General features: G+C 41.0%; 1 protein-coding gene, 1 long non-coding RNA gene and 1 pseudogene across 2 annotated transcripts; all 3 read right to left on the reverse strand.

The window, feature by feature from the left end:
• Positions 1-2,424: 2,424 nt before the first annotated feature.
• On the reverse strand, positions 2,425-4,988 carry LOC120290331. The gene is made up of 2 exons (XR_005548248.1): positions 4,283-4,988; positions 2,425-3,423 (listed from the first exon to the last, which is right to left on the reverse strand). It is a non-coding gene; the product is annotated as an uncharacterized LOC120290331 (long non-coding RNA).
• Positions 4,989-6,294: 1,306 nt separating this feature from the next.
• LOC104434806 lies at positions 6,295-8,218 on the reverse strand (annotated as a pseudogene).
• A 48-nt stretch (positions 8,219-8,266) lies between these two features.
• Positions 8,267-9,446, reverse strand: LOC108953883 (MADS-box transcription factor 47). Its single transcript, XM_018865178.2, has one exon. It carries the CDS (start codon positions 9,247-9,249, stop codon positions 8,353-8,355), a length of 897 nt encoding a protein of 298 aa, XP_018720723.2. The 5' UTR covers positions 9,250-9,446; the 3' UTR covers positions 8,267-8,352.
• Positions 9,447-11,656: the final 2,210 nt, after the last annotated feature.

Raw genomic sequence — 11,656 nt, forward strand, 5'->3', positions numbered from 1 at the left:
TTGATATATATATCATATAATATATACATAGAAAACGTAAAATGAGTTTAATTATTCTTGATATAATTTTACGATGCAATGTGTATTTTCCCCTCGCAAAATATTGATGTCACGACATCGCAATTAGCAAATTGTAATTGCATTGTGAGAGTGATGTGTTTATGTATTACCTGATTAGAACGTCTCGCTAGAGTGCTTCTTTTATCAAGCATAGATATACTAAGAATGACATCAAGAGATTATATATATAATCATGGTTTAGTGTAAAGTTGCGATCTTTCTTTGCCTTTCGATCTGGACAGTCAAGCAATCTGGTCGGCGAATTTAGCCATCAAATTCCTGATGTCGGGAATTTAGCCATTAAATTCCCGATGCTGAGCAATCAGACCATATTCTATACGGTTTCTACGTCAGCAATTTCCAAGTTTAGGCATTTTGATGATAATTAGCCTTGTGGGTCCTTAATTTTTGTTTAGTTAAAAAGTTCATGTACTTATTAATTATATGTGCTTAATGTTTAACACAAATTAGGAGGATTACGGTGTTAATTTCTAGCTTATGTAAAATTCAAAACCGTATAGAATATTGAGTAGTTGCAAAACAAGTTCTAACATAAATAGAGCAAATGCTGAAATTGGATTGGAACAAAAATTAGGTAGGTTCCAAAGTAGGCTTGACCCCAAATAGGATAGGGTACGGGGTCCAAAAATGAGAATTAGATATAACAGGATATGGTACATGGTCTATATCTTGAACCTATCCATCCTAAAACCGATTACCTCTACTATTTATACAAATATGGCTTGAATCACTATTGTAGATTGCCTATTTAGTCTAATAGTGCAGATTGTACATTTATCATATTGCCCACCCTTGGACATATCTTAAGAAATATTCTAGGGAATCATCTAGGGAATATTCTAGTGTATACAAAAATAATCCAAAAATACCTAGAAGATTTGAGTGTCGTGTTGCATCACCTCCGGACTGTGACACATGCCTCTTTTTTCTCATAGAGCCTCCAAAAAACTTCTATAATTTGTGGAGTCCCGTAACTTGACCCGCAACGAGGCAAATTAAAAAAATGCAACTATTGGATCCTCTTTCTTTTCTCACTTCTGTCATGCAAAAATATACTTTATCAAGGGAGCCATCTGGTATCTAGACAATTTTTCCATTTCTTTTAAAAGCAAGGGAATTTTACTAAATTAAAATGCTAAAGTGCAAAGGATGTGCAGATAGAGGAAAAGGAAAAAGTGAAGGAAGAGGCGAGAAGCAAGAATAATCTCATTTGATTTGAGAAACCACCTTTTTTGACGGATAAATTAAGTGAATCGAAGAGATTAATCAAAACTTTTGACAACTTAAAAAAAAAAAAAAAATCTCATCACTTTTCTTCCTGCCAAATAGTCTAAAGAGTAAGAATGACGAGCCTTCCATTGAGGCAAGTGAAGTTAGTGAGTGGCTAGGACAGTTCTCTGCTCCAACAGCTAGTTACTCATTTGATGAATCTAAGCTAAAAAGTTCCGAATGGCATACATGCCATTTGAGTAGAAATCATTAGTTGGCAAAGTTTTAATCATCCCATTTTAAGATGCACGATCTCACTGAAGTGTTTACTTGATCTTCTTGGTGCTTCCTTAATCTTATTTATATGTAATATTTGGTAAGGCTGTAAACGTAGCTTCCTCGGAACTTTTACCATGTCTACTTGGAGAGCTGTTAGCTGGGGTGGATGCTGCTCTCAAACTTCCACCACCAGCGGCATTAGATCTACAACCCTCAAGATCGGAGAGCACTCAGGTGGACTCCACTGCCGAATTTCTGCCGCCGCCGCCAGCTGAGTTCTCCGGCGGAGTCAAGAGACCGTCGGCATCTCCATACGTCAAGAGATGTGAAAGCGCCAGGCATCGGCCTAAGCTCTCCAAAAGTGCATCAATCTCCTCCTCCCTCAGAAGTCAGAACGGGAGATTTGTCATGGATCTAATGCTGCCGGCGGTGGAAGTTTGGGAACAACATCAACCCCCACGAGCTTCGACCTTGAGGATTATGGATTTGACCTGGAGGTTCCTGAACTTGATACTGGTATTAAGTTCAGGAAATAGTCGAGGCGGTGACAATGTAAATGAGGTGGTGTTAAGATGGCGAATCGGACCGAGCTCAAAGTTCTTGACCATGAAGTCTCGTTGGCCCGAGTTCTTGCGCACGATAGACAAGGAACGGCTTAAGATGTCCAGATTTAAGTTCCTCGGATTGATATCTATGCCCGTTGGCATCGAGTGGGGCTTAAATCCGGAAAATGACTCCTCCGGATTAAGCTAGCACTGCGTGCACGAGATGATGCCGTCAGCAATGGATCGCATCATGTGTCCAACAACCGATTGCTGGCCATCATGGGTGCAAACGGCACCGGGGACTACTGTCTTCTAAGATTAAGAGCAGTGGGACCACTCTATTCTCTGAATCATGAAAATCAAACACCCAATCGACAGTTTGTTCTTTAAATGAGTACCGGAAGTTCATCGACAATAAAAAGCATTGGCAGTATATACACAAATAGTCTATACCTTAGTTGCTTATTCCTGGTAGAGCATCACATTTTGACACTGAACTTGACTGATTGAACGAGCGTAAAAATCGAATGTGCATCCTGTCTTCAGTAGCGACAAGATCATAAGAGAGAAGATCTTAAACTGTATGTTAAATAAAGATAACCAAGTGACGGGAGCTTATGATGATGAGTGGATATGCTCGTAGCTCAATTGCTTGGAACGAATCAAATTGACATCAGAATCTCTCACAGTTGTCTTGTTTCAAGGAAAGCGTATGGTCTCTTGGTATACCATGGCTGTCGTGCCGCTGATAGAAGCTCCCATCCAATGAAACCCCCCGTGTCATAGTTCCCAAAATAAGTAGCATGATCTAGTGTTCTTGTTTTGCTGTATCTGCTGCTTCCTTTTGAACTCGAAAGATTAGCTCCCATACTGTGAAAACCCCTCCATGTCATCATCCACCAAAAAAGGCAGCACCATCTAGTGACCCCGGTTTGCTGTATCTGCCGCTTCCTTTTGAACTCAGAAGATTGACTCCTTAGCTACCATCCTATGAACCCCCGTGTCATCGTCTGCCAAAGAGGCAGCATCGTCAAGTGACCCTGTTCTGCTGCACCTGCTGCTTCCTTTCGGACTCAAAATATTGATTCCTTAGTTTCCATCCTGTGAACCACCCGTGGATCGTCCGCCCAACAGGCAGCACGACCCATCGATCCCGTTCTGCTGCATCTGCTGCTTCCTTTTGGACTTAAAAAGATCAATTCCGTCAAATGATCTCTTGCTGCTCTTACGGCTCAAGGAACATTTTCTGCTGTCTTGGCTCATCTCATGGACTGGAGACCTGCTTCTATGAGACAAGCTCGCGCTCATCCTGTGATAATAATAAATGCTTCCATCAGGCAAGAGCCAACCCTACTTCTGTCCCTCTATGTAACCATTAGAAAGCATACAAGTTGGACGGTTATTGCCTATATGGGAGCCAAAAGGCCGTAAGTATCCATAACCCTGTACGAGTACATGCATCTTGTCTCCAGCAGGCCCGAGCATGGCCAGTCCAAAGTTGGATAATTTCAGATTGAAAGCCTCGTCCAACAAGATGTTCAAGGACTTAAAATCCCGATATATAACAGGTGGATTGGCCTTACCATGCAAATACTCGAGACTTTGTGCAGCACCAAATGCTACTTTCATGCGGCAGTTTTGTGCAGTAAAGTCAATAACTGGACTTGCATTATCCATGACTTTTTCCCTCAAACATGTTTACCCTTAGACTCTACAAGAACCCAAAAAAGGGGAAAAAGAGAGAGATCATTAATGCAGAAGTTCATTGTACAGAAGACCACCAACTGATTGGTCTGCAGAAAAAGAATCCGTCTGAAAGTGTTTGGCCAATGAAAAGAATTGTGCTTGTATGCTTCAAGTTAAGCTCTTCTCATGAGCATATGAGCTGTGGGCCAATATCATAGACCTGTTTCGTTATCGGAATCAGTGTTCAATGCTTCAACATTTCAATTCATGCGACTAGACATCGACACAGATTTACTCAATTCATCAATCATTTGCACATTAATTTGATTAGAGAATTCCTGCTGCAACTAAGCCGCGACTAATTTCCAAGTAGCATCCAAACAAATGCTTATAAAAACAATGCCATCTGCTGCGACTAGAACGAGCTTTTATCACGACTCACTTCCTATCTTTTCTATCAGAATCTAATCAATTGTATGCACCTGAGATTTTCTTTCGGCAAGCTTCTCCAACTTAGCACCAACCCAAACGCCTCTCATCAACACGTTTCAGCTCATGAATCACCCAAAACCAGAAGAACCCACGATCATCATCACATCAAAACATGCGCTCACATACACACATGGTGAAACCCGAAAATCAGAAGAACCCACAATCATCAGCACATCGACAACATCGAAATTATCAAGTAAATTGCTCCTACATTCCATTCCATACAGAATACACATAGTATAACCCAAGAATGCGTGATGAACTATCTAACGATGCTCCTAATTCCAAAACGGGGACAAAGTCCGACGCATCCATGGAGACGAGCCATGGATGCGCCGAATGAAACTGGAACTTCACAATTTCGTTGCCCCTCGGCCGAAACGATCTCAGCAGCAGCATTCCGGATCGACGGAGAAAGGAAACAAGCTAAACATTAGAGCATAACGGAAACGGGGATTGTGGTCTAGCGACGAAACTGAAAACGAATTCAAGCAATTAAGCTTTGAAATTGGGCCCATTCGTCATGTATTGGGCCTAACCAATTTTTACGGCCTCCATCTTCATCTTCGTCTTCTTCATCTTCTTAACAGCGAAAGAACAGTAAATGAAACCCACAAGCAGACGTCATCATCACCAGGCAAGAAGAAGAAGACGCAACAGGAGTAGAACCAAAAAATTGAATTTTTATTGATTAATCCGTTCCGGACTCAAGAATTGAACAACGCCCTAATTCCTATTTTTGTTTGTCGTTTCTCATGTATATAAAAAAAAAAAAAAAAAAAAAAAAGTCACCAAAAATCCTAAACTTTGTCTAAAATGACAAATTTATCCCAATTTTTTTTTTTTTTGATACGAAAAAATTTCAAATTTTGCAAACTGTGACACATCCATTAATGGCATTTTCGTTTTATTCTTTCTATTCTTTCTTTTTCTTTTTATTTTTTTATTTTTTTCTTCTTCTCTCTGCCAGCCTCGGCGGAGGGAAGTCGGCACCGGCGAGGGTTGCCCTCACCTGGGCCGACGCCGGCAAGGGGTGCCCTTGCCCTACGCAGGTACCCCTCGCCGACGACAGGAAAGTAGGGCTTTTTACCCCAAAATTATAAGTTAATACTCTCACACCTCACAATATCCATATGTTTAGACTAAGAAACTCATTCCATTAATTTGCCCATATAATAAGCATTCACAGCCAAATAACAAAACAATGAAAGCTAAATAAAAATGAGTTATGAAGATATACCTCACCAGAAGAAGCCATGATGGTCATTAGACAAGCAATTGATCCTTTATGACCGCCTGTGTATCTCCCTACAAGCTGCAGATAATTTAATATCCTTGAATTGCATGTTCAGCACTAACATTCAGACCACAAAATTGACAAAGGCCAAGCCTTCCATGTTATCATTGAAAGTACTCTCTTGACACCAGCCCATCCACCAAAAGCAACAAGTGGACCATCTCTAGCTGCAGATCTGGCCAGGAACTCCATACTGCGTCAAGCGAAAAAACCAACAGAGATACCAGCACATATCAGCAGTAAAAATATGAAGAACAGCCAACAGACATTAATTCATTGGTAAGAAAAAGAAAGGAAAAACAGTATAAGAGATGATTGAGTGACTTGTGTTGTAAAAGCAAATTTCAATGTCCTATACAAATATTAATACTTGTCCTCCGAGTATTAGAAGATGTGAAGCGGATTGGAGCCTAAAATAAGAATAATAAAAAGAAGGATATAAAATATATCACTGCAAACAAAAGACGATTGGCATCAATATGAATATGTTATCCAAGACTTGCATAAGGAAATTTGACAAAACAACTTCCTGCCAGTAACAGTTCAACACTACTATTATCTTTTGGAAATCTAATTGGGTCCAAGTTTAGCAATATGGTCCATTGGCACCACAAGGTCGCACAGAATCCTAAATCAAAGTCATCAAAATCTTAAGCAAACACAACAAAGATCGCCAACAAATATGATACCAAATTGCCAGTGATTGAATATTATCTCCGTATGTAGAGAGATTTATGTTGCTATAAAGCTTGCATTTCCAATTTCGTGTGCTCACTGTTGTATGCAGAAGGTGGTGCAAAATCCTGGGCTTCACTCACAGAGTTCATCTCTTGAACAGGGGGAGGATTTACAGTAGTCATTGGTGGAACAACATTTTCTGAGAGTCGACCTTTCATCTCTCTGTGCTCCTGACACAGAGCGCACCAGTGCATGCAGCAATGCACCAAGCATGGATCACACGAGGAATTCTGCAGTCGTTAGTAGAGAGGAGGAAATGGAAAGAGTCAGACAAGAGGACTAGAACTTGTTCGTTTAAGTAAGAAGTGCCAAAAAAAAAAAAAATCCAAATGTACTAAGTAAAATGGTCAAATACTTTACTACTCAAACTTGTTTAGCCTGCAAGAGAAATCACAGTCATGATGAGGCTATTGGCACCATTCGAGATAGAAACTTTGCTTAACAAGCAAACTATCTAATAACGTATCTTTTGGAGACTCCCACAAGCCCTTTCTAAAAGTAAATAAATTAGCACCTTTCTTTAACATGTCAAAAGCATAGGACATCGCACACCTCTCACATTAAGTATTCGTCATTTGTAATAAATCTAGATTCCGCATCCCCGGGAAAATGAGATTTTTCTCCAGAGAGTAAACGGCAATTGTGTGCTACAGAATATACATGCCAACAGGTATTTGTGATTGGTGCACAGTGAAACAACTCCAATCATAGCAAAATGTTTACGGGCAGATGGTTGTTGAGTCCACGTTGTTCACTGAATAAAGAGAGATAAAAGCATGTGGAAAAAGCTTGAAGTACCTTCGAATGATATTTCTTCTGCAGTGATTGGCGAACAAGGCCAGTGTAAATGCCACACATCCGCCAAGCAAATATTAAGCCCTTACCGATGAGAAATGACGTATGAGGGTCAACGCAATTGAAGGCTGGTGTAGCTGCTGCTAGTGCAATGCCTCCTTCCACGAAAATGGGCATGACAGATGCATGGAGTAGTCCAAGGAGTGTCCTCTGTCAAGCTCTTAACATTGCGACCGAACAGGACACAAGGGCACAATAGTCCAGTCCAGCCTGCATCGGAACTCATGCAATAAGCTTTTCCTTAACCAGCCCAAAATGTGATATGAGACAATATGAAGAATAATCTAAGGCAAGGCACATATGAATAAGCAAAGTACAGCGGAGCAGCCCAGCAGAATGTTGTGACCTATCTGACCGTAAACTATCCATCATTAATGCTTACTTAAGAGTTCATAGGCTTACTCTGCCGCCCATTTTAACTCAACCGTTCAAACACAAGCCTATTTTGGGTGGACCTTAATTGAAATTTGACAATCTTTTCCGACATTTCCTCAATTCGTTCACCAAGCCCAGGGGAAATCCCATTAATAATACCAGCTCAGTTCCAAAAGTAATTCAAGTGCTTCAATGATGGGCTCATGCAATTTGCGCCATTGTCGAATATTCGTAAAACACATACAGCAAAAGGAAAAGGCAATTTTGTTACCAAGACTATGTGAACACCATCCATTCCTGCTTACAAATTGTTTTAGATGTGCAGATAGCTAGCATGTTTGGAACGAGAGACAACAAGATTCTCCATTATCCACTCACTAGACAACATTATGCAAAAGTTCACTTGTCCTGAAACTTACAACTTTGGCCGTCCAGCACAACCAAAAATTCCAGTTGTCCAATTTTCATCTGCAGGAGGCTCAAGGCTTTCAGGAAGAGGTTGTCCACACTCGTGGCATTTGCGAACTTCCAACCGCACCAGTAAAACGAGTTTAGCATATGTCTACCTAGCCATTTATCCCTGACCTATCTAAGGCTTAAGGAAAGATTGCCAACATCGGCATCACATGAGCATCCATAAATGCCAGCATGCACCTTCCATATCCGACACCCCAATCAGAATAATCAAAAAAAGGAAGCTCTGTACTCAAGACAAGAAATTTGGCGTTTTATTGAATGATGCTATGCTGTACAGTTGCCGTTTCAAAAGAAAAACAAAACCTATACTCATCGTATTCACAGCAGGACATGCAGATCTTCAAGTCCAAAGAAGTCGTCGGCATTGAATCCACCGCCGACAGCTGAGTCCTCCGGCGAAGTCGAGGGACCTTTCCGGACGCCGTCCACCTCGCCGTCCTCCAACAGATTCAGGAACCCATCCGGGTCAAACCCATTATCCTCAAGGTCGCCGTCCTCCGATAGATTCAGCAACTCGTCCGGATCAAACCCATGATCCTCAAGATCGGAGCTCGTGGGGGTCGACGCCTCTCCAAAACTTCCACCGCCGGCAGCATCAGATATGTGACCCTCGAGATCGAAGAGCGCCGGGGTGGACTCCGCTGCGGAAATTCCGCCGCCGCCGGCCGAGTTCTCCGGCGGAGTCAAGAGACCGTCGCCGTCGCCGTCCCCGTCCGTCAAGAGATCTGAGAGCGCTGGGCATTGGCCTAAACCCTCGAAAAGCGCATCAATCTCCTCCGCGCTCAGAATGCGAGATTCGCCGCCACCGACCCTGACTTGCGATGCTTCCTCCTCCAAAGACTTCAATTTATCGCGCGCGCAGTCGCGGACGGCTTCGTACTTCAAGATCAGGGACTCGAGGTCCTCCTCGGTTGCGCAAGCCTCCCACTCCGTTTCCATCCAGTCCGCCCACTGGGTCAGGCTCATCGGCGGGGTCACGTCGCCGTCGCAGTCGCCGTGGCGGAGGTAGTCGCCGATAATCTCATCGGCCGTTGGGTCGCCGAAAGAGCAGGGCTTGCCGGCAGGGGAGAAGACGACGACGGCCGCGCGAGCGCCGCAGAGGCGGCAGAGCTCGGACGCCTTGTTGAAGAGGCCCTTCCGCCGCTTCGAGTAGGTCACGAGCCGGGCTGCCCGGTCGGCGATCTTCGCTATTTCGGTTCGCCGGCGCTTACCCATCAGCGGTCGCGAGTATCTGTCGCAGGTTTCTGGGTTTTCTTGGAGAGAGAGAAGGAGAGGGTTGGACGAGGTTGCAGGTTTCTGGGTTTCTTGGAGAGAGAGAGAGAGTGGGTTGTACGAGGTCGCAGGTTTCTTGGTTTCTTGGTTTCTTGGAGAGGGAGAGAAGAGGTTTGGAGTTGCAGACGGAGGGCGACGAGCGGGAGGGAAATATCGACTTATGCGCGTTTTCTGCATTTCGAAATTTTTAGGTAATACCCTAATTTCCCCTACTTTTATGTAAATTGTACGATTAAGCCCCCGAACCTTTTATTTTTATCAATTAAATACTATAATTTTCTGTGAATGGTCATTTTTCAATTGAATTCTTTACTATTAACACTCGATGCTGTAAAAATTAAAATAAGATAAGTAAAGAAATCTCTTTGAAGTATATAATCAAATTTAGCATTAGATAAATTATAATTGATGTAGTAGCTATTATTTCTGTTTGTCTACCTTTATTTTCTTAATCTTTTTTTTTAAACTCTTCAAGAATTTGAAAATGGAACGCATGTTAATAAAATACATGACAAGCTAAACTATAATTTCCTTAGTGGGTCAGTATTTCGTATAAAATGGTTATGATGGTTGCAACATTTGATTATAGGAATAAAAATTTAATATATAGAAGACACTCTGAATAAAAATTTAAGATATAACGGTGCTTAATACTATACTTTTTCTCTTCTCTTCTCTTGGCTTGATTTGTTAGACAGGCATCATCTAGTAAAAACCACATGGTAGACATAACCAACTTAGATTTCCAAATATAATGTAAATGTCAACTGATATTAACAATAGTAAAATGAAAAAATGGTCTCATATGATTGAAATCACAAAAAAAATTATATAACTCATATTATTTTAAGTACAATCTAGCAAAAATATTAACACTGAATGATATTTTATATAATTCACGCGCTATATTTTCCTTCACCCCTAAGAGTCAAGAGTCAAATTGACACCGAATAGTAATATATATCCAAAAGCAGATGCTCTCGATATTAATGAGCCCGGTAAATCTCGCCTTGAATAATTAAATCTCTTGAAATTATTTTTCAGCTTATATGTTTAAAAGGTTTCCCATATTCCTGTTAAATGAAAGTCATATCATGGAAGGCGTTGATGAATACTGCATGAAAGATTTACGTTAAAGTTGGGAGTTTTGGAGTTAACGTAAAATAATAATCATTCTAAACGGATCATACATCTGCTATAATTGATATAAAAAAAATGATAACCTATCTAGTCGATTGAAATTTGATATTGGATCACTGCAAATTTTGACAGAAATAAATATTTGTATTCTTTTGTTGCTTGTCGAAACAACTAAAATTCAATCTGTGATGTTTATTCCTAAAATAAAAATGACATTCAACTCAAAGCAACAGAATTTCAGCACACAACATCATTGTTAGAATATACATTAAATTATGATTTTATCTAACAGTTTAAGTTTTTAAGGTATTGATCTTACAAAATCTCTCATTCATTGGCCAAATTGATCTGCATTGGCTTCCACTAAAAAAGATTCAAGCGAACATTCATGCCAATTTTTTTTTTTTTGCAAGAACAAACTTATAATGAGACATGGCGTGGGGCAAATGGTCCTGCCAATTCGGAGTGACGTTGGCATCGTTGGCATACTTGGGATGGAAAGAAAGTACCCTGTCGAGACCGCCGACATTATTTAAGCACTTGCCAGAATGAATGGTGAGGCAGCAACTTGAGGAGCTTTCTTGCGAGTTCGCTCCTTTGAGGAAGACCAATGAACCACCATCTACTGGGGTGCAAAAACAAGATTTTTATACATTTAAGGGATCATGACATAATAGGAAGAGAATCAAGATGAGACTCGAGAGGGACTAACGAGATGATCACTCACTAGGGGTGATCGGTTTCGATCTAGTCCGATTCCCAAAAATCAGAACCGGTGACCGGACCACACCATTAGTTCAGTTCAGTTTCGGTCTGGTCCAGTGAAAATGATCATTTATTTTTTTTTGTTACTTTTTTTTCTCACTATTTGAAACAGGACCAAATTAGTGTTTACTTTGCATTTTCCTAATTTTTTTTGAAGAAATAATAAAATAAAAAAAGTATATATACTCAGTCTGGTTCTCCCTTGAAATCGGGAATAAGACTGCTCGGACACCAGTTCCACCTTTAAGAACCAAGAACCAGACCAACACTCTTGAGAACTAGACCAAACGGGCCAATTTAGGCGGTTCCCGATCTGGGCGGTCCGTTTTGCACACCCCTACACTCACAATGTCCTTATAAGAAGACACGTGATAATTTCAACCATTGTGGAAAAGTGATCCAGCATGTAAAACAAATTTCATGGGAAGCAGACATCAACCAGGAA

This window comes from Eucalyptus grandis, chromosome 2 (assembly GCF_016545825.1).
Source record: "Eucalyptus grandis isolate ANBG69807.140 chromosome 2, ASM1654582v1, whole genome shotgun sequence".
Lineage (NCBI taxonomy): Eukaryota > Viridiplantae > Streptophyta > Magnoliopsida > Myrtales > Myrtaceae > Eucalyptus > Eucalyptus grandis.